The 24,190-nt window shown below is 39.8% G+C and overlaps 1 protein-coding gene across 14 annotated transcripts in view; it reads left to right on the plus strand.

Moving 5' to 3' along the window:
• The window catches only part of R3hdm1 (R3H domain containing 1), a 138,031-nt gene that overhangs the window by 105,789 nt on the left and 8,052 nt on the right, over positions 1-24,190 (plus strand). For all 14 annotated transcript variants that reach the window (XM_008769460.4, XM_008769461.4, XM_008769459.3 and 11 more), the window contains 4 exons: positions 6,768-6,922; positions 11,612-11,763; positions 16,436-16,539; positions 19,104-19,276. In XM_008769460.4, coding sequence (XP_008767682.1) covers positions 6,768-6,922; positions 11,612-11,763; positions 16,436-16,539; positions 19,104-19,276 — 584 coding nt within the window. The remainder of the gene's footprint in view (positions 1-6,767; positions 6,923-11,611; positions 11,764-16,435; positions 16,540-19,103; positions 19,277-24,190) is intronic.

Consider the following 24,190-nt stretch of genomic DNA (forward strand, 5'->3'; position numbering starts at 1 on the left):
TCATGCACTGAAACTACTTTTGATAAAGAATAATTTATGTTATACTGGGGAAGGGGGTGGTTTATTATGTCAGGATACTGGAAATGCTCTTGTGGTGCGTTTTTAACCCAATGGTACTTTTCTTTCTCTAGGAATTCACTTCTCCTTCCCTATCCTCAGTCTCATACTTGGCAGTCTTCGCACTATATTTTTGAAACCATGTACCCTTTCCTCCTGTCTGAAGGATTAGATAAGGAACTTGAATCACAGAGCCACTTATCATAGGTGACACTCCTAACAACCCAGGCTTAATGCTGTAAAATTGCTTTGTTTAAACAGAAGTTCAAGAAAAAATTTCAGGCAGTTTAAATGCTTTTTAAAGAATATTACTTTTATTCAACTTGTGTACATAAAGTTAGACATGCCTTGTACCATGTGATACTAAGTGATTAGTGACTTGGTTTTCATTAATGACAGCAAGATTCTTATCTGCGTTTGAAATACAGTATCACGCCCTGCCATGTATTTAGTACTTTTCATGTTTCTAACTTTTTTTTAATTGTAGTATGATAATCTTTGGCCAACAGGCCCCACAGTTAGATTGCATTATAGAAAGTCCAATAATATTTGGATATCCTGCTCTTTAGAAAGTATAATCCAAAATTGCATACTTGTTAGCCATTTCCTGGGTTTTGAAATTATTGGAATGAACGATCAAACATTCCTTTATTTCAAAAATCAAAACTCAAATATTTGTTGTAATATCATTAAAATTTCCCTCTTGCTGGTTTTAGGTGAGATGGTCTTATAAAGGTTCCATTGTGAAGACCCCTAATCTCTTCATTACGATTCAACCCTGGTGTGTTCTCCCCCTTGGTGCTAAAATGAATGGAGAGGAACTCTTGGATGGTGGGGAAAGTCATTGCTTTACACCAACCCAAGACAGGAAGCCAAACAGCTTTTCTCCTTCTGAGGTGTCCTAATTAAATAGGCTGAGCCCACTGAGTAAGTCTGAGACTGTGGAGAAGACAGCATCTGTTCAAATCTTCTACAAGCTCATCCAGAATGTGGCAACAGTCTTTCTTTTAAGCAAAAAGCAGCCTCATGTAAAACTACCAATCTGAGCCCTCAAGAAGACTACTGTAGATTGAAAAGGGAGCACTCAGGATGTAAGACACAGGGCAGCTGAGGCTCTTTATTGTTTGGGCTTCCATTCCCTCTCCTAACAGTTTTCTACCAAGAAAGCTAATCTCGTAAGTCAGGCAGACATTTAACTTTGAAGAACACAAACCATGCCAAGATAGTGAATGGGTACAACATGGGCTGCTTGTATAAACTTACCCTGGGCGACTTTTAACTCCTGAGTCCGTAGAGCTGTTTTCTGGACTAACTACTCCGGTTTCTATTTTCAATAGTTATGTCTGTTCTCACAAATATTCTTTAACTCAAACGAACAGTTAGTTGGCTGGCTGTTTCATTTCATTTATGCCAGTTCTATTTCCTTTGCCAGACATGGTGGCAGATACCTCTAACTCCAGCACTTAGGAGGAGGCAAAGACAGGCAGAGGCAAATTTGTCTACTTAACGAGGCCAGCTGGCTACTTAGTTTATCTTTAAAAAAATAAAAATTGGTTGGGGATTTGGCTCAGCGGTAGAGCGCTTGCCTAGCGAGAGCAAGGCCCTGGGTTCGGTCCCCAGCTCCGAAAAAAAAAAAAAAAAAAAAGAAAGAAAAGTATTTTTAGGGGCTGGAGAGATGGCTCAGAGGTTAAGAGCCCCCGACTGCTCTTCCAGAGGTCATGAGTTCAATTCCCAGCAACCACATGGTGGCTCACAACCATCTGTAAAGAGATCCGATGCCCTCTTCTGGTGTGTCTGAAGACAGCTACAGTGTACTTACATATAATAAATAAATAAAAAAAAAAAACAAAAAAACAAAAAAAATAAAAATTAAAAAAATAAACAAAAACAAACTATATTTTTTTAAACTTACCTAGAACCTTAGGTATGTTTCACTAGAGTAGATGTCTTCTCTAACCAAAATTCTCAGAAAATCAAAGATCACAGATCCTTTTTATTTGAGTATTTCTGTAGTACTCATTCCACGTCAACAATTGTCTCTGGGGAAGGTAAAACTTACATGCAGATCCCAGCTATACACTGACCGGCTTGTGACCTTGGACTAAGGTATGAAACTTTCTGTACCTGTTTCCTCACCTGAAAAAATGAGGATAATTGCGTCTGTGAAATAATTGTCTCTATGAATGTGGAATGAGTTACTTCATGTGCACAGAGCAGTGCTAACATCTAATAAATTAATGACTCAGCTGCTAATACCTGGGATGCCTTTGAAGCAGTGATATTTACCTGATACTCTAAATGAAAGGGCATTCGAGTTTTATGCTAGAGGCAAGAATAAATAGTTTGTCCTAAAATATTTAGCCTTTTTAGCTTCTTAGAACATGCTCTCACCCTAAAGTGTGGGAGAGATCAACTGAGTTATTGTCTTATCCTTTAATTGTTAAACTTAAGGTCTTAGCATGTTTTGTTTTATGTCGTGTCATGTTGTGTCATGTAGTGTAGTGTAGTGTCGTGTTGTTTGGAGACCAGGTCCCACCGTATCACTATGTCTGACCTAGAACTTAACTTTAGATGAGGCGGTCTCAGCCCCACCAAGATCTGCCTGCCTCTGCCTCTGCCTCTGCCTCTGCCTCTGCCTCTGCCTCTGCCTCTGCCTCTGCCTCTGCCTCTGCCTCTGCCTCTGCCTCTCTGCCTCTCTGCCTCTCTGCCTCTCTGCCTCTCTGCCTCTCTGCCTCTCTGCCTCTCTGCCTCTCTGCCTCTCTGCCTCTCTGCCTCTCTGCCTCTCTGCCTCTCTGCCTCTCTGCCTCTCTGCCTCTCTGCCTCTCTGCCTCTGCCTCTGCCTCTGCCTCTGCCTCTTGGGTGCTGAGATCAGAGACACATTCCACCATAGCACCGTACCATCGTGTCTGAGGTTACTGAGGGACTGGAAAGGTGGCTTAAGACCTTCTTTCCCACATGGAAACTTACAATCACCTGTATTTCCAGTTCCATGTGACCTGATGCCCTCTTCTGACCTCTCAGGTCACTTGATGCACATGGTACACAGACATCTATTCAAGCAAAACATGCATATACGTAAATAAGTCTCAGGTAAAAAAATGTCATTTTAAAAATAAATAAATATAACTTTTTCCTTTAAAATTTATTTTCACTCTTCCTTCCTATAGCTTGTAAAATCATACTTAGACACATTAAAGACAAGGCAGACAAAATAGCAAGCAGTGATTAGAGATGAATGCTTTGCAAGTTTAATTTTTTTAATTTTATTTTTAATTTTTTAAAAATTTTCTGCCATGAGTATCTGTCTTATCATCAATTAAGGTTATTTGAAAGGCACCTGATTATTGATTTGTTTCGGAAATGTTAAAATAATACTTTCAGATTTTGTATTAGACACAAATAACAGGTTTTTTCCTAATTTGTTTTCCTAACCAATTCAATACTTCATGATTAGTTAGATGAAATTTGTTTCTCAGCTGTTGAAAAGAAATTTAGTGAATGAGCCACAAACATCAGACTGATGAGATTTATATATGAATTACCAGTTTAGTGAAAATGACAAGATATACTTAACCTCATAAACTTATGTTACGTTAAAACTTACTGTTACCATCAGAAAGCATTTATTAAATATTGGTTATGAGAAACTGGCCTTTCAGCCCATAGTATGTTTGGATTTATGTAAAAAAAATTTTAATTTGTTTCTACTCTGTGAACGAGGTTTTCACCATTGTTTTAAGTACAAATATTAAATATCTACATTTTAGCTAAGTGATAGTTAATACAAAATGTTTTTGTCTGAACAGACAGTGATGGGTGTTAAATTTTCTTTCTTTACTCTTAACTGATATATCATTTCTATTTTGTTTAACAGTATACACATATTACAAAAGGATTAATACAAGAGCAAGTTCATGTTACCAGTACAGTTTAGGGGGGTATTCTATAAGATATTGAACAGAATTTTCACAAGGGAGTGCCTTAGGAAAAACAATATTTTCTTTAAAGTGCCTGTCATTCTTATTTTTAATAAATCCACTGCTGGCCAAGGATACTGTCACAGTTAATTTATGCTGCTTGTGAATGAAATTTTAACGTAAAACTATAGACTGGAGTGAGTGGAGTAAATGGATTAATTAATGTCAGTCCAAAGGTGGTGTGATCCTTGACTATATCTTCCCTTTCACACTGGATCTTCTTGGATCTCAGAAGGAGAAAACGGTGAAGTTTAACCTTGATCATCAGCTTGACTGGATAGGAATTAGTGAAGTGAACTGGAAAGAAGGAAGCCTGCTGACAAAGGCATTCTTTTTCTCTGTTCCTTGGCCACCATGTGTGACACTCCACTCTGCCCTTCCTTCCATGCTGGAATGAAACCTCTGAATCCGTGAGCCAAAATGAACTGTCCTTCAGGACAGGGCCACCTGCTGTTCTTTACTGGGCATCCCTATGGATTTCACCTGTCTAGTCATACACTGTTTCTTCACTGGGAATCTCTACCACCTTTATCTTGGGGTTTTCAGTCCACACACTATATCTATTACTGTATGTAACCACTGCACACCACTTTCTATTACTCAAACATAGTAATTTTCCCCTTTATTCCAGACCTTTTTTTTTTTTTTTGCCACAGTATTCTTTTTCTTTAAGGCAAATCACAAACATTTACACATCCATATGTGTAAGAGTTCTACTCCGTTTCACAAGACCATTAATTCTCCAGTCTTACTGTATCAGAATCTTCATTTTAGAGATGGTTTCATTCTCCTTTTTCATGTCACCGATTGACAAGTAGAACTTTTCCTCTGTAAATGATAATTGTGCTGGATAGTTTCGATTTCCTATTACCATGATCTCCAAATGTTAATGGTGGTGTTGGTTTTATGTGTTTATATATGGCAATTAGTACAAATGGAAAAGGAATTTTAGTGATGCAGATTCTATAGTGTACTATCCAAGTCATTCTACATTAAACCACATGACATAGTGTCTGTAGCTCTTCATTTGAAAACCTTCCTTATCAGGCTGTTTTAATAATAGAATTTTAAGAAAGATGCCACCAAGACAGGTTTCCAAAATTTGACAAGTATATGTAAGGCTATTTATTTCTTTGTTTTTGTTCTTGCTTTTAAAGAACTGCATTTGCAATGTAGATTGGCTTTCTACACATACACCTTTTTTTTTTCTTAAATAGATAACCTTGATCTTTTTAAAGAAAGTATAAGACTAATGTTCAGACTAGAAATTAGTTCAGTGCTTTATAGGATGCTGAGCATGTGAGAGGTTATGTGTTTGATTCTCCAGCATTACTCAAAAATAAACAAACAGCATGTAGAGCACTTGCTATTTATTGGGAAAGTATGGCTACTTATTTAAAATACTTACAGTGAATTCTTCCAGGTAGGACATGTATGCATGTGTGTGTTGTGTGTGGGTTGTGGTTATGTGTGGAGGTGAGGGTGTTGATGTGGCATCTCAGACATAATATCTCATAGTTGTTTCCCTTTTTTCTTCCTGTCCTTAAGTTTTTAAGGATAAAAATGTGTCTCAGTGTATTTATGTTGATTATGCTTGTAATTAAGTGTATGAATTTGAAGTGTGTCATTTGATAAACTAAAGGTAGGGTTGAATGTTGTTAGACAAAGTGTTTCTTTTGCCTCTTTTGTCCATGTCCAAACTGAAGCAGTGTAGCAAAGCACAGTAGAGGAGATAGCAGGGAGCACAGTACCAGTCTGGTTCTTACAGAAGATGGTCTAGAGGATACAGTTTCAGTGCACAGCTAGAGGGACAGGAAGTCCGCTGCATTGAAGTCCCCACTTACAGTCAATGCCTGAGGCCTTGAGATAGTTTCTGTCACTTTAGAATTAAAGGAGGATGAAAATTAAAATTTATTATCAGTGGCATAATCTCATCAGCCTTTATCTGCTAACATTTGATCTAGAACCACTGGTGTCCTTTATAAAAAACTTTTCAGCATACAAAAGCTTGTTTTTAATCTGCTTTTCTTTTTCTTTTTTTTAATGAAAGAATTTTCAGTAATGCTTAGAAATCTTTAGTGTGCTTTAGTGTGCTAATTGACATTCATGGAAGAATGTTCTTAGACTTGGGTAACAAAATACAATTGATATTCTAAGCTTAGTTACCATCATAGTTTTTTTTTTCTTCTTCTTCTTCTTTTTTTCGGAGCTGGGGACCAAACCCAGGGCCTTGAGCTTGCTAGGCAAGCGCTCTACTACTGAGCTAAATCCCCAACCCCACCATCATAGATTCTTATAAGCAAAGACTTTACTTCATAAAAGCTAATCAATGGTCTTACTAAAGTTAGCAGTTAAGTTTAATCTCCTTAATGATCTGTTTCTCTATCAGATCAATTTAATAATACAGTAAGAAAATGTTTGTTTAAAAAGGACTGAATAAATCCAATCAATCACTTTATGTTTCTGGCACATTCATGTCTTGATGTGTTTTGTTGGTTTTTGTTTTGTTTCTTCTGTTCTTTTTGAGAAAAAAAAAACCAAAAACATAAATCTATCCAAAAAACCCGCTCCTTGCACATGCATACTTTTTGTCCTCAGCAGGGCCACTAATTATATGCTGATTAAATAGAATTCTGAGATTTTCTGGTCACACAGAGCTTAATTAAAAATACAGAAATATATCATTATTTACAAAAAACTCAAAACAAGATTCAACTCATTTTGCCATTACAGGTTATCAAGTTATGCCCAACCAGCAGCAAAACTACCAAGGAATAGTTGGAGTTCAGTCACCGCAGAGTCAGAGCCTCATGGGAGGCCAGCCAAACAGCACTGGACCTCATATCCAAGGAGTAGTCATCCCCTACCCCTCAGTGCCATCGTATCAGGTATGTTTTCTCAGCTGCTTTAGCGTGAAATGGTCTCAGATCAACTGGATCGATAGCTGTGGTACAGCCTCACCTAGCATTTGAGAAGCCGAGACAGAAAGATCTAAAGCCAGTCAGGGCTCACACAGAAAGCTCTATGACAGCCTGACTGCATTGTGTTATTTCTGTTCTTTTGGTTTTGGTTTGAGATTTTGAAACAGGGTCTTACTTTGTATTTGACCTTGGCCAGCCAGCCTTGACTGTGCAGCCTGTGCTGGCTTCAAGCCCATGGTTGTCCACATGCATTTGCTGTCACTCTCAGCTCTTCTGTCCCTTTAATGTGCACGAAGTGCTCTTGTAAGAGAGCACCACCCTACATGTTTTGTTAACTGTCTCAACTTCATTTACCCTCCACCTATTACTTTATTCGTAATACTTAATACTTGCTATGTAAGTAAGAGTTTACTATATTGTTCACTTTTCTAAAAACTCTGTCTTTGGGGAGAGAGAGGAATAGAAAGGAAAATAAAAGCAAGGACTAAGTGTTTGTTGTGACAAGATGTGGTTATGCTGACCATCAGTCCATATTTGCAGGATTGGTATGTAAGTGCCATTTCCCAAATGAGACCACCATTTACTTCAGTCTCCAGCATGTTATGATTAATCATATATTTAAAGTGCCGGCTAGTCATGGTGGTGCATACCTTGACTTCCTGAATAGGAAGCAGAGGCAAGCAAATCTCTGTGAGTTCAAGGCCAGCCTGATCTATAAAGGTCTGCCAGAGCTATATTGTGAGATCCTGACTCAAACCAAAATTAAAACCAAAGAAAACCATGGAAGGCCAGGCATGATGGTACATACATTTCATCCCAGCACTTGGGTGGTAAGAATAAACACACATCTCAGTGAACCAAAAGCCAGCCTGGCCTACATAATGAGTTCCAGGTCAACTAGGGCTATACAGTGAGAGTTTGTCTCAAATAAATAAATGAAATACAAATGTCACAGTCTGATTTATAGATCTTGAAGGTTCATTGTTCCCCAAATAAGCAGATATCTTTATTATGATGTGACATATTTTCAGAAATTTGCTTTTTCCTTTTCCTTTAGGGGCTGTCCTAGTTGTCTGTGTTACAGTGATAAACCCCAAGACCAGAAAAAAGCTACTTGGGGAGAAAAGGATTTGTCTCATCTTACAACTTACAAACCATCTATCAGAGAAGGAGCTCCAGCAGGGTAGAAACTTAAAGCAGAAATCATGGAGGAATGCTGCTTTGTGGCTTTCTCCTAGGCTTAAATACCTGTCTGTTTTACATAGACCAGGCCCACCTGCCCACTAGTGGTGGGGTCCTCATACATCCATTGGTTATTGATAAAATTCTGTGCAGCCATGCCCAAAGGCAAGTGTGGTGAGTGCAAGTGTGATGGAATGTCCCCACATGCCAGGTCATCAGGAAGTAATCTGTAAGTGCTTTTGATTTCATAGCCTCCTGGTTTTTCATAGCTGAGGAATGGAAAGTTAGGAAATAAGTTGAAAGGTCATTTTCATTCAAATAGAAAAAAAATTAAACTTACAGTGAAGAGAAACTACATAGATTCTATGTAAACATAGGTAAACATATTGGTGATCTTGTTGTACGGACTAGTAACAGAGAGACCATGCGTGAAGCAGTGAGCATCTGAAAGGCCTGCTGGCAAAGACTGGGAAGTTAGAAGCCTTCAACGAGTGTTCATGGTGGTGCACAGGCAAAGGTGGATATCTGTGAGTTCAAGGCCAGCCTGATCTACATAGTTCCAGGCTACCCAAGGTTACACAGAGAGATCCTATTTTAAAATAGCCTTCAACTATTTTTTAATAGTCCAGGCATAAATTAGTTATAAAGCTCTTCAGAGGATAGGAAGGATATAAGCAGTTATGTATCTGTGATAAAGTAGTCAGGAGTGTCTAGCCTTGAAGACCATTGATAATACATGGGAATTACAAAAAGGAGACATATGAAAATATGTTTCATGTCTTTTCTTCTCCCTGCTTCCTTGTGTCTTTTACAGTACCATCCATTCACGACCTAGTCATATAGCTTCCCATCACCTAGAGAGTCAGGGTAGGCACCAAGCCAGGACAGAACCATCCACTACCTTGTGATGTTCTAACCCAGAGCATCAAGCGGCTTACTCTGCTGTTACTGCTGCTGCTGCTCCAGCTGGAGGTGCGGGTAAAAGAGACTTGCCCTTGGATTTTAGGAACTCGCAATTCATTGAGAGAAATGTAATTTTAAATAAAGTATAGCTTTGTTAGTATATTTTGTAGTTGTTGCCTTTTTGTTATTATTGTTGCCTGTTGTTGTTGTTTAAGACAGAGTTTCTCTATGTAGCTTTTACTGTCCTGGAACTCACTCTGTAGCCCAGGCTGGCCTCCATCTCAGGAGATCCTCCTGCCTCTGCCTCCCAAGTGCTGGGATTAAAGGTGAATGCTACCACCGCCCAGTGAATATAGTAATTTTTAGATGGAGCTGGATATTCAAAATAGTTCCTGGTTTTTAAAAGACATCTTGTTCTGGGGATTGAAGCATTATGCTTGCACTACAATATGCATTTTTCACAAGGTCTCATGGTATATCAAGCGGTCCTCACACTGGGTAAATGGCTAGAGGAAGTGTTGTATCCAACTGTGAGGAGAAGCTTCCTTTGTCCTGTTTCTACCATTTTAGGCAGATGAGTTGAATAGTGATAAACTATCATCTGAAAATCAAGCCAGGCCAAATACTACATCCTTAACAGTGTGTTCCAAAGCAACACATTCTCAAGCAGCATCCCTTCTCTCTCTCTCTTTTTCAGATTTTGTTGTTTATTTTGTTTTTTTGAAATCATCTAACTATGTAGGTCTGGCTGTCCCAGAGTTTACTAATTAGACCAGGCTAGCCTTGAACACACAGAGATCTGCCTGCCTCCTCCTCCCAAGTGCTGAGATTAAAGGAATGTACCATTATTCCTGGCAGGTTTTTTTTTTTCTTGTTAAAAATATATTTAAGTGCTGGAGAAATGGCTTAGTATATTTTGCTTCCTTTGCAGTTATCAGGATCTGAGGTCCATCTTCACCCACACAGTGAGCTATGCACTGTGATTTCAGTGCTGGGGAGGTGTAAACAGGAGAGTCCCTGGGGCTTGCTGGTGCAGCCAGCCAGCCTAGTGAAACTGGTGAACTTTGGTTCAGTGAGAGATTGTGTCTTAAAAACATAAGCTGGAGAGGGATTGAGATACACCTGATGTCTGTCTCTGCTTCCGGTATATAAGTCTATGCATCTACACACAGTGTGCAGACACAGAGACTCACTTAAGGGGCTTCAGTCGGCTAGATAAAGCTGTGTCATTTTTTTACTGTAACTTATACAATTGGAAATAATCTCAGAAAAGCATATACCTTCTCAGTAAACAAAAAGACTGAAATGTGTTATATTTTACACAGATGGATAAATCGGTTTGTTTGTTTGTTTGTTTGTTTGTTTGTATCTAATTTGGAATAAATCCACCAAAGGGAAAGTAGCTGAGAGTTTAGTCTGAATTGAGGTGACTGGGTGCAGGTTGCATTTCAGGAAAATGTCACATAAGGAAGACTTAAAGGTTAATTAGCTCTTTAAGCTGGGTTTCAGTGTGTGCTCACTACTGGAGTGCAGCACACCTTCAGAGAATTACCTACTTCTCATCCGCTTACTGAGAAAGGAAGATGCTGCCGGTCACAACTGCACACACCTGTAATGCCAGTACTTAGGGACAGAACCAGGAGGACTACAGCCAAGCGTCATGCCAGCCTGGTTTGCAACACAAATTTACGGCCAGATAGAATAGCAAGTCCCTGTCTCAAAGAAGACCTAAGAAAACTGAAACACAACAGAATTCCCAAGGATTTATGAAAGCACTTTCCTGGGTTGTCGAGGTTTAATGAGGTAACTCACAGAGCGTTTGGAAGCTGGCAGTAAGTGGTCAGTAGTGTTACCCTATTGTTACTGTCATGAGTTATGTGTGAGGTGTACCTAGTAAAAACACAATAGCCCACTGTAGTTTTGTGATGCATTTATAAATCAAACCTCATCATGCTTTGTGGTTTCTGGTTTAGAAACGAGAGAACTGAGGTAGACAGTGTTAAGATCTACCAAGACCATCCAGTGTCAGATGCTTGCTGAGCTAAATTTTTAGATGTTCTGTCTTCTATCAGATCAGCCTGTCCTTGCTTATACTGGAGACACATTTCCAGCTTTTCTGATAGGGAACTGAGCTACCCCAGAGCAGTTACATCATTCACCAGCGTCAGAACCAAGTGAGGACACGGTGGACAGCTGAGTCTGGACAGCTGAAGCTCCACGGCTTGGCATGACGTGGTGTGCTTAACAGATGCCCTCCCTAAGCTGTGTCTGAGGTGGAGTTGATGTCTCTTCCTTGTCACAAGATCACCACTTTGCTTAGGCTTCTTTTTTAAAATAACTTTGTTAAGGAAAAATCATGTCTTTCAAACTTGAATACACTTAACCTATTTTACGATTCATAAGAGTCAGTCAAAACTAGTAGCTGCCCCAAGGGCACGTAGACCATTGTGGTGATGCTGTGGTGAGCGTGTTTTAACTGGTACTGCCTTACACATTTAGAGGATCTTGACATGAATATCTGCAAGGCTTAGAAAATTCTTTTTTCTATTTAAATTGTCTTTCAAATTTTAGGTTTCACTGCCTCAAGGTTCTCAAGGAATTGCCCATCAGACTTACCAACAGCCTGTTGTGTTCCCTAATCAGTCTAATCAAGGATCTCTGCCCACAGCAGGAATGCCAGTCTACTACAGTGTCATTCCACCTGGCCAACAAAGTAATTTAAGGTGAGTCTGACTACAAAGCCTACTCCTCCTGGCTTCCCACTGTTCACCAGGCTTGTGTTCCACTGCTCCATGAAAGTTGACCAGGGGGGTTGGGGATTTAGCTCAGTGGTAGAGCGCTTGCCTAGGAGGCGCAAGGCCCTGGGTTCGGTCCCCAGCTCCGAAAAAAAGAACAAAAAAAAAAAAAAAAAAAAAAAAAAAGAAAGTTGACCAGGGCTACAGTTAACTGGATTTCTAAGATCATTTTCTCTTATAAAACAGAAAGGGTATGGTGCTGTTTATTTAATAATTGCTTTAGGTTTATTTATTTTTATTTTATGTCCGTGTTTTTCTGCATGTGTTTAAGTACATACCACATGTATGCCCAGAGTGGTCAGAAGAGGGCATTGGGTCCCCTGGAACTGAAGTCACAGATGGCAGTGGACCTCCATACAGATGCTGGGAGCTGGAGGCGGGTGCTGTGCAAGGACAGCTGTGCTCCTCCCTGCTCAGCCATCCTCAAGCCCTTTCTTAGTGATTCTTACACATTTGCATAAGCTGATCATCCCAGCCCCTGTAAAGTAAAGCTGCTATACAATAAAAACAGAAATTTGTGTGGATTTAAAGTCTTTGAAAATACAGTCTGGAAAGATGGCTAAACAGTTAAGAGTACTTGGTGGCTCACAAGTCCAACTTCATGCCCCTAGCCCCACAGGCACTTGTACTCATGTGTACTTAGCCACATGCAAACATCTACATATTGGAACCCACTATCAGACTTGCCTCAGAATCAGAGCTCCATCTGCCTTTGTCTCCCAAGTGCTGGGATTAAAGGCCTGGCCTGGCATCTTATTTCCTGGTGTTCTTCCTGTTACACTGCTGGGGTTACTCTCACTGAGCGTCTCTCACTTTTTGGGGCGTTCCTAAAACCTATCTGACTGACTAGTACTAATTTACTTGTCCTTAGAAGTATTGTTCAAAAGACTTGTTTTAGGGGATTTTTCTACTATTTCACCCTTCATTTTTCTATTCTTTTTTTTTTAATTCTGATTTTTTTAAGATTTATTTATTTTATGTATATGAGTACACTCTTGCTGTCTTCAGACACACAAGGCGAGGGCACCAAATCTCATTATAGATGGCTGTGAACCACTATGTGGTTGCTGGGAATTGAACTCAGGACCTCTGGAAGAGCAGCCAGTGCTCTTAACCTCTGAGCCACCTTCTCCAGCCCCTCATTTTTCATTTTCAAATTCAAAAGCATAATATAGATCTGCTTTGATCTGTAATCTCAGAGGGCAGCCTAATGTACACAGAAACCTTTATTTAAAACTCTTTGAAAATGCTTTGTATCACAGAATCTTTATGAAATAATGATAAAGAAAGCCAGCTTTAAGCCTTTTCCTGTGAGTGTGCCCTAGTAACCCCTATATGTGCCCTAGTAACCCTCGAGTGTGCCCTACTAATGCCTAGTGTGCCCTAGTAACTCTAAAATATGCTCCAGTAACCCCCATGTGTGTCCTTTGGCCCTACTCCTTATAACTTCTTGAACTTTAATTATTGCTCCTACTTTTGTTTTGTTTTCTATTTGGTTTTTCTCAATCATCCTTAATATAATTTTTAGTAATAAAGTCTGTCAATCTAATTTATATTGTTTGGTGCAGTTTTACCTTTGCTGTTATTAAGAAGTAAGTTTCAAACATTTAGCCTAAAAAATGAGTAAACAGTAATAAGCCATAAATCCTCAGGTATGCCAGATGAATATAGTCTTGAGATCTGTACAAAATGGTTAGCGTTGGGGCTGGAGAGAGGACTCAGCTGCTCTTGTGGAGGACCTGGATTGAGTTCCCATCACCCATAACATGGTTCACAACCTTTTGAACCTCCTCTGATTCCCAGGTACCAGGCACACATACAATGGCAAAAATACACCCAAAAAAAACTAAATCTTTAAAAAAAAGAAAAGAAAAGAAACAACTTTTTAAGGGATAAATCTCAGAGACAAGTGATATGCTAAGACTTTGCAGTGCCCTGGGTTTGATCGCTGCCAAAAGAAAAATGTGTAGACACACCCTTTTATTCGGGTACTTTGGAAGCAAGAGGCAGGGTCTGGCAGATTTCTCCTAGTTCTAGACCAGCCAGAGCTGCTTATTGACATCCAGAAGATGCCAGACATGGTGGCATCATGTCCTTGATCCCAGCACTGGGGAAGCGGAGGCAAGTAGAGCTCTGAATAATAGGCCAGCCTAGTCTACACAGTTCTAGGCCAGCTTGGGCTATGAGACCTTGTCTCAAATATAAATGAATGAATTAATGAATGAGGAAATAAGTAAATGAGGAAATAAATGAATAAGTACACAATAATAAAAAAGAAAAGTGGGGCTGGAGAGATGGCTCAGCGGTTAAGAGCACTGACTGCTCTTCCAGAGGTCCTGAGTTCAATTCCCAGCAACCACATGGTGGTTCACAACCATCTGTAATGAGATCCGATGCCCTCCTCTGGTCTCTCTGAAGACAGCTACAGTACTTGTATATGATAAATAAAATAAACCTTAAAAAAAAAAATAAAAAGAAAAGTGAGTGTTGTGGTGAGTTTCTTGTTAAATGTTTTTGCCGTAAGTATTTTTTATGAGCAAACTAGTGTACTCTTAGCTGCAGTGGCTGCAGTGGCAATCACAATGTGGGTTTTGTAGCAATAACAGAGTAAGTAGCAAAAGACTATAATTCATTAAATGAATAAGATAAGTCTTCTTTTTACTGCTAAATTGTCTTCTCAGAACATCTCATTTCTTCCTTAAAAGGTAGAACCTTTTTTGTTTGTTTTTATGTAGGAGGGCATAATGTGGGCACACTAGTATGGAGATCAAGGGACTAATCATGTCTAGACATGAGCGTGTGAACGAGATCTGGTGATGGACTCTCTGTGGGCCAAGGAAACCAGAAAAATTTTCCAAGCAGTTGCTTAAGCTATATTATTTCTATAGGTCATTCATACGCATATAATATGTTCTGGGCATAACTAACAGCAAAGTGTGTGTGTGTGTGTGTGTGTGTGTGTGTGTGTGTGTGTGTGTGTGTGTGTGAGAGAGAGAGAGAGAGAGAGAGAGAGAGAGAGAAACATTCTTACCTTGTGAGCCATTTTTTTCAGCCCCTCAAGTCACTTTAACCCTCCCTTTAATTCCTTTCTCTTTCCATTTAATTGAGCTGTTGGCTTACTACCACCTAAGCAGCAAAGATAATTGTTGTAATTAAGGAATCAGTCTGAATTTCATATAAATTTGTGTGTATGTTGCCAAGAATTAAACACAAGGCTTTAAAAATGCTGCCTGCTATTATCATTGGGCATTTTTAAAACATGTAAGTATAAAAATTAACATACAGATCTTCATGTGTTCACGCCTAACACAGCGACTGCTGCATTTTCATCTGTACCTCTGCTTCTGCCTCCTTGCCTCCTTAGCTAGAGTTTACTGGTTTTTTTTTTTTTTTTAGGCTTATTTATTTTATTATTTTATGGGTATACATGTTTGCCTGAATGTGTGTGCTAGCACCGCTTGCATGCTTGTTACCGTTGGAGGTCAATAGAGGGCCCTGGATCCCCTGAACTGGAGTCTTACACAGTTGTGAGCTAGGGATCAAACGTGTGTCCTTTGCAAATGCAGTAAGTGATTTGTACTGAGCCAGCTCTCCAGCTCACCCTCCTGGAGACACCAGGGTCGGTTTTTTGGTTTTTGTTTTTTGGGGTTTTTTTTGTTTTTGTTTTTGTTTTTTCTTTAAATTCATGAACATTTCAGCAAATTTATCCCTAAAGATTTTTGAAATGCATATACCCATTATGCCACTCATACTTTTCATTATTATTATTTGTAATTCCTTAAGTAAGATGGTAAGTTCTGCATGTGTCCTAAGAAATCCTGTCTCGGGACTTGACTGATCATGTCTATTGTGTTTTCTGACATGTATCTTTGTAGTTTCTACCTCATTGGTAGTTAGGTTCAAACTAGTGTTTTTAATGCAATTATGTGAGACACTTCCAAGAAATGGTTGACGTTATTAAGTAATACTTATTTAAAGTTCTCAATAGGAAGAGAACTAGATAGGATTGATTGGGATAATAGAAATTAAGATCCATAACTTCACATCATTAGCTCGAAAAGCTGGCTAAAAGAGAAAACCTTGAAGGTTTATAATTAAGCCATATACTTTGACTATAAATGCCATTCACAGTATTTCAACAACTTGGGGTTGGTGTTATCCTGGAACTCACTCTGTAGACCAGGCTGCCTTCGATCTGCCTGCTGCTACCTCCCAAGTTTTGGGGTTAATGGCATGTGCCACCACAGCCTGGCTTACTACGTTTTTTTAAGAAATAACATTTTCTTCTAAGTCTATTTTTTTTTGTGCGTGTGAGATTATAATTTCCCTTTCCTAAACAAATGTTAGAATAATTTGTAAAATTCTCAGCGATAGGATTAGGAGATATGTTTTCAGTGTCTCAGTCAAATGCTATGAACATAAAGTGGTTTTTATTGAATGATTACAATTCAGAGAATAGTTAAATTAGGTTTGCTTCTGTCAACCAATCTGAAAAATAATACCCATCTAAATAAATTTGGAGAAATGTTTATTTCAAAGATTACTTGGTCATCTGCATCTCACTGTGCTGTTTTTCTGTGTTTGGTGTTTTTCCCTATAGCTCTGCAGTCGGTTACTTACAACATCCTGGGTCAGAACAAGTACAGTTTCCTCGAACCACATCACCATGCAGCTCTCAACAGCTCCAAGGCCACCAGTGTGCAGGTAAGCCTAGACATAGGCTGATGCAGGGCTCAGGGGTCATTCATTGAGGATAGCTAACTGGTTCTCAGCTGGCTGGGTGGTAACATGCACACCCCAAGGTCTCACATCCTGTGTTGAGTCAGGTTGTCATGCACAGCTCACTCCTTCCTTTTCTAATACTAGGTTCATTCTTCTGCCTTCATTCTCCCCTGTCTATGGGGTTAGTAATCTTGGGGAACCTTTCCTAAGCCCTCTTGATTATTCTCTAGGTTTTTCTCGGCAATCAAATAGGCCTAAGACCTCAACTGCTGCCTTCTTGCTAACACCTAGTGTATCTTCCTTCTGCTGTAACAAAATGATGTAGCCAGTTGTTTACTGGACATCTCCACCCAAAAGTTCAAAGGCATGTCAGACTCAATATTTTTCTCTCCATTTTACTTAGCTTACCACAGCCTCAATATTGTGACCAGTGCAGAGGTCTCAGACTCATGACTCTTCTATGACTCCCTGTGGTACTCATAAAGTCCCTATTTCCTCACAGCCAGAAGCTTCTTTCTTCCCCTAACTGCTGATTTTAGTGTTCTTTTCATGTCTTTGCAGTAATCTCTTAAGTATTTTATGTTTTCCTCAGATTCATCTATTTCCCCAACACAAAAATTATTAAAAATTACTGTCCTGAAACAGAAATTTCTTCATGTCATTCTCTGGTCAGTTAAGAGGACTAGCTCTGTTCTTCCAGAGGACCCTGGTTCTGTTCCTAGCACCCACAGAGTAGCTAACATCTGGCTTTTGTTTCCCTCTTCTGTCATCCTCAGGTACTGCATGTGCACGGTCCATACACACAGACAATACCATACACACAGCATGCAAATTAATTTAAAAAAGAAAAAAATCGGTAACTCAATGTACTACCTTTTTTCCTCTCCCACTATCAAGTACATGTGTGCTCAAATATGCAGAACCTTATTTCATATTACAATTTTTTCTTTTTACCCCTATTTGTTCTGAGTCTCTGTAGCCAAATTAGCCTATAGCTCAGTCTGCCTGAGGCTGGCCACAAATTGAAGGCTCTCTCCTGTCTCTGCCTCCTGAGTGCTGACTATTAAAACTTTTCATAGCAGAAGTACTTGTTTTACTGTCTTTCCCTCTCCTAGGAATGCCTGTTCCCCAGATCCTCCCTTCGTCAAATGTTTCTCCAGATGTTTAAACCCTTTCATGCTGCTCTCTGCTTCTATAGGAGCTTATTCAAACCTTAGCTTTGCACTGTATTTTCCTGTGGTGTTGTGTTGACAAACAATAACTGATTGTCAGTAAATGACTAACTGTAACAGTAACCAGCCAGTTGAGGCTCAGGATACCTTTGAGACATCCTCTCAGTCAGACTGGTTCTACGTAGGGATCTAGAAGACAAGGGCATGGATCCTGTCTCACACAGCTTAATAGTCCAGAAGTAAGGCAAAGTACAAACTTACCATGAAAAATGGGACCTAGGATATGACTCAGTGGATACAGGCACCAGCCACCTGAGCATGACAGTCCAGGCTTGACCCATTTAGTAACACATATTTTTTTTTGGTTTTGTTTTTTAATGCAAAGTATGGTGGTGCACACTTTTAATATAGTACCTAGGAAGCAGAGGCAGGCAGAGCTCTGAATTCAAAGCCAGACAGGGTCTTATTTTGAGCCAGGCACCCACAAGTACTAAAACTGGGCTCTCTGACCCTCTTGGGCCATATTTTCTCTAATCAACCTGTACATGAGTAACATTTCCTCCTATTTTTGGTATTTTTGTTCTTGGTTTGCTTTTTGAGAAAGGCTCTCTCAATGTAGTCCTAGCTGTCCTGGAACTCTCCATATAGACCATGCTGGCCTGAAACTCTGAAACTCTCAGAGATCTGTATTGAAGGGATTACAGGTATGCACCACTATGATTAACCTTCCTTCACAAACTTTGTCTTTATTTGGAAAAGTTGGGAGCATACACACACACACACACACACACACACACACACACACACACACACACTGTTCTCTACAAGGTCATTTAAGATGCTCGGTCTAAAGGATTCCTGCTTTTTATTTTGTTTTGGCTTTTTGGGTTTTTTAAGGTTTTGTTGTTTCTTTGCTTGGTGTGTTGTTGTTTTCATTTTTTCATTTTTTTTTTTTTTTCGGAGCTGGGGACCGAACCCAGGGCCTTGCACTTGCTAGGCAAGCGCTCTACCACTGAGCTAAATCCCCAACCCCCGGTGTGTTGTTGTTTTCTTGAAGCTTTGGACTTTTGTTTGAAGTAAGTTCATATTACATAGATACGTAGACCAGGCTAACTCAGGCATGATCCTTCAGCGTCTGTGTCCTAAGTGCTGAGATTCCAGGTTTGTAACCTTCTCCAGAGGTTTTGTTTTAATGCCTTTTTAAACACACACCACTTGTATGTAGCAGGTGTCTCTTGAACTTAAATCTGACGTATATACATAGTTGAGAAACTAATTCAGAAATACGGGACAAATGCTGTTTTCCTAGTGTTCCAAACAACAGCTAGTTGTTGAGATGACTGGTGTCAGTGCACTAATTCTCGGGATTTCCAGCTTTGCCACAGCAGCCACCTGGTGGAGGAATGGTGATGATGCAGCTCAACCTACCAAACAACGCACCGTCCCGAGCGCACTCACCCCCACAGTGGAAGCAAAACAAGTACCACTGTGACCATCAGAGAGGGCAGAAGTGTATGGAAGTGAGCCACATGGACAGTATTGTCCAGGTAAGACAGACTGTTACCTGTCTGGTTCTGAGTTGGGTCTCACTGTGTAGCCCTGGCTGGTCTGGAAATCATGTTTATCTGCTTGCCTCTGCCTCCCTAAGATAAAAACAACAACCACTACTTGTAGCTTGGTTTGTCATTTAGAAACAACATTTTCATCACATACTATGATTTAACATTGGATTTGAAATCTAAGAATAATAGAGACATTTTTAACATTGTTTACTTCCAGATATTTATATCAAAGTTCAAATATTATTTTCCAACTTTTAAAATGAGGTCTTTTGTAGCCTAGGCTGGCCTCAAACTCTTTATCCTTTAGCCTCTTAAGTACTGGGGATTACACAAGTACGACTCTGCCTCATTTTCATTCGTCAACTTATTTATATCCAAAATAAATTTGATCGAAAGCATATCAGAAGAGAGCTGGTCATGCTAGTTTATAACTTTAAATGTGCAGCATTCAGAAAGCTAAGGCAGAAGAATTTAAGTTTGACAAAGGAAAAGAGTTGAGCACCAGATGTCTTTTTCTTTCTTTTTTTAAGATTTTTTTTTTTTTTTTTCGGAGCTGGGGACCGAACCCAGGGCCTTGCGCTTCCTAGGCAAGCGCTCTACCACTGAGCTAAATCCCCAACCCCCTATTTGTTTGTTTTATGTAAGTACATTGTACACTGTCATTGTCTTAAGACACACCAGAAGAGGGCGTCACATCCCATTACAGATGGTTGTGAGCCACCATGTGGTTCCTGGGAATTGAGCTCAGGACCTCTGGAAGAGCAGTCGGATGCTCTTAACCGCTGAGCCATCTCTCCAGCCCAAGCACCAGATGTCTTTGTTACTTTTCTTTTGCCATGAAGAAAGACCATGACCAAGGCAACTCATAAATTAGTTATTGGGACTCAAAGTTGCAGAGGATTAGGGGCCATAATCATTATGATAGGAAACATGGTAGTGGGCAGGCGTGGCACTGGAATGGTAGCTTGGAGCTTACAGAAAGCTAACTGGGAATGGCTTGGGCTTTTGAAACCTCAGAGCCTGCCTGCCTGCAGTGACAGGTCTCCTCTAGCAAGGCCACACCTTCAAATCCTTTCCAAATAGTTCCACCAACTAGCTATCCAACATTCCAGTGTGAGCCTATAGGAGCATTCTTATTTGAAGCAGCACACCAGGCATGGTGTTAGTTACTTAGGAGTTGGCAGCAGGAAGTCCAGGAGTGCAGAGTCATCCTTTGCTACATAGTGAGCTTGGCCTTACTGTGTCTGCTTGTCATTGTTGAGACCCTATCAACAAAAAACAAGTGAAAATTAGCAGATGCTTAAAACAGTACGTAAAAGTGTTGATGGGTAATGGGTAATAGTGTTACTTTAAAGAGGGTAAACAGATTAGGTATATGACTTTGAACCTAGATGAGCTGTACTTATCAGTTGTCACAAGGAAAGATGGATCAACCAAACATTTACCTTTTAATGTGGTATGTAAGGAAGGATACATCTAACATGCGCTTTTATCAGAGACAGAGACAGAAATTAGACCTAGCCAAGTGCTGGTCCACACCTTTAATCCTAGCACCCTGCAGGCAGAGGCAGGCAGGTGTCTGAATTCAAGGTCAGCCCTGTCTACCTAGAGAGTTCCGGGCCAGCTCAGGAGTAGGTAAATAATGAGACCTTGTCTCAAAAAAAAAAAAAAATTTTTTTTTTTTACACCTAAATTTAATCAATACTTTAGGCCTGGAGGCTTATTTATACATGTATAAAAAGAACAAATTATATGGTACTAATAGGATATTGAAGAGAAATTATCCTTTTTATAAAACATCTTTATCTTTTTTTTTTTTTTCTTTTTTTTCTTTTTTTGGAGCTGGGGACCGAACCCAGGGCCTTGCGCTTGCTAGGCAAACACTCTACCACTGAGCTAAATCCCCAACCCCCATCTTTATCTTTTTTAACTGTTTATTTTATGTGTATTTATGTCCATGCACCTGCATGCCTGGTGTCCTTGGAAACCAGAAGAGGGTATCAGGTGGCCGAAAGCTAAGTTACAGATGGGCGTGAATCATTATGTGCATACAAGTGTTTAGACCCCGTCCTCTAGACAATCAGTGCTCTTAATTGTTGAACCATCTTTCCAACCCGTTCTGGGTCTGATGTTTTATTTGATTATTTAACTTTTTTTTTTTTTTGCTTCTTTGTGAATTTCATATCACGCACCCCAGGCCCACTCATCCCTTCCTGCCTGCCCTCTGCCCTTGTAACCTCCCCCACCAAAAAGGAGGAAAAAAAAATCTCATTATAGAAGCTGTACTATGTGGCAGTATGTCGCATGGTATACCCTTTTGTCCACACTTCTTTACTTGGCAGTTGTTCACTGCAGCGAGCCTGGTTCCAGGCCTCTGCCTCTGCCACACCATCAATACTGGGTCCTCACCAGGACTCCTCTCCAATATTCTGTTGTTTCCCCATGGTATGGAGTGCCTGCAGATTTGCATCTGTAGGACTGACCACTAATTTTGGTGTTACAGGTTTTCTTCTTTGTTTTCCTAAACATTTTCTCAATTTTCTCTCTCCAACTCTGGTACCATGTCCCTTTCCCTTCCCTTCTGTATATCTCCTCACATTCTTTCATTACGATTGTTAGCTGTATTCAAACCCAGATCCTGTGTGAGAGCAGTAGTGTTGTTACCGGCCGAGCCTGCTCTTGAGCAGTCCATTACTCTTTTGCCACTGTTCTTGTTCTTTCCAAGCCCTTCAGACTTGTATTTAATATGCACTCTTTCAAGCCTTCTTGTTATTGGACACTGAGGGCTATAAATTTCTCTCTTGGAGCTGCTTTTATTATGTCCTGTAAATTTTGATATGTTGTATTTTTATTTTCATTCAGTTCTTGAAATTTTTAATTGCCTTCTTGATTTCTTCTTTAACCCAGTTTGGGTTCACTAGTGGGTCTAGTCTCTGTGAGTTTGTGTATGCTCTGCGGTTTCTATTGCTTTTCATACCCAGCTGTATTATTCCTTGGTAGTCTATTAGAACACAGGATGTTATTTCAATTTTCCTAAATTTGTTGAGACTTTCTTTCAATATGTGGCCATTCCGGGAGAAAGTTCCAGTAGCTGCTGAAAAGAACGTATGATCTTTAGTGTTTGGATGGAAGTATTTGTAAATGCATGTGATCTATGATATCATTTAACTAGAGAGTTTTGTTTAGCTTTTGTCTGGATGACCTGTCGATTAGGAGAGTCAGGTATTAAATCACTCAATATCACAGTGTTGAGAGCAGTCTGTGGTTTGGCTCTAATAGTGTCTCCTTTATGAAATCAGGTTCCCCTGTGTTTGGTGCATAAATGTTTAGAATTGTGATCTTCTGGTGGGTTTTTCCTTTAGTGACTATGAAAGCTCTAGCCTGCTAGATATGATTTGAAGTCTATTTTGTCAGATATTAAATAGCTCTACCCTCTTGTTTATTTCCACCCTTCACCCTAAGATGGTATCTATTGTTTCTGGAGACAGCAAAAAGAAAAAAGCGGGTCCTGTTTTCTAATCCAGTCTGTTAGACTCTTCTTATTGGGGAATTGATATCATTGATACTGAGAGTTAGTGAGGTGGTGATGCACACCTTTAATCCCAGCATTCAGGAGGGCAGGAGACAGCAGATCCCTGTGAGTTGAAGGCTAGCCTAGTCTACAGAGAGAATTCCAAGACAGCCAGTGCTACACAGAGAATTCCTGCTTTAAAAAAACCAAAATGGGGGTTGGGGATTTAGCTCAGTGGTAGAGCATCCCCAGCTCCGAAAAAAAAAAAATGGATAAATGAATGAGTGAATAAAGACAAATAGATAATGACAGTCACTGATGACAGTGTTTATTGACTCCTGTTATTTTGTGGTGGTATTTCTTTATTATTATTTATTCACTTACATCCCAAATGCTGCCACTCCCTGGTCCCTCTTGCAGAGTTCCTTCCCCTATCCCCCTCACCTTTGCCTCTGAGAGGGTTCCTTCCCCCAAATTCTCCCCACCTTGGTGTATCAAGTCTCTGTAGGATTAGGTGCATCCTCTCCCACTGTCAGACAAGGCAGCCCTCTGTATGTGTGCTGAGGGCCTTAGACCAGCCCATGTATGCTTTTTGATTGGTGACTGAGTCTCTGGGAGTTCCCAGGGTTCCAGCTTAGTTGACACTGTTGGTCTCCCAATGGGTTTACCATCTCCTTGAGGACCTTCTTAGACTTCTTTTCATTAACAACTCTCGTGAAATTATTTATTACTTGTGCCATCTCAGATATGTTAATCTTCTCTTCTGAGGACTGAAATATTTCTTTAGTATCCTCTATAGACCAGGGGCTCTTCTCATGGGCCTGCCTTTATATGTAACTTGGTCTTTCTCTCTTATAATATCCTTTATTTGTTTTGAAAGAGGTTCTTGGACTGGAGCTCAGAGGTTAAGAGCACTGACTGCTCTTCCAGAGGTCCTGAGTTCAATTTCCAGCAACCACATGGTGACTCACAACCATCTGCAATGAGATCTGATGCCCTCTTCTGGAGTGTCTGAAGACAGCGACAGTGTATTCATATACATAAAACAAATAAATACATTTTAAGAAGAAGGAGGAGGAGAAAATATACTTTAAGTATATGTGATAAAATCATAGCTGAATAAAACAGTTTGGGTGTGCTAACAAACTATAAATGGCCATTAAACAGTGAAACTGTGTTTATTTCATTTGATGTCTTGCAGTTGTGTGTATGTGTGTGTGGTGTCCGTCTGTCTTTGTGGGGATTGGGTCCAGAGCCTCATGCATTTTGGGCGTGTACTTTGGCACTGAACTAAACCCTGATCTTATAGTACTTCCTGTTTTAAATTGGGAAGTTCGGTGATACATGACTTAAAATGTTTACAGGTAGATCTACTTAACAAGTTCTCT

Source organism: Rattus norvegicus, chromosome 13, assembly GCF_036323735.1.
Source record: "Rattus norvegicus strain BN/NHsdMcwi chromosome 13, GRCr8, whole genome shotgun sequence".
In the NCBI taxonomy this organism is placed as follows: domain Eukaryota; kingdom Metazoa; phylum Chordata; class Mammalia; order Rodentia; family Muridae; genus Rattus; species Rattus norvegicus.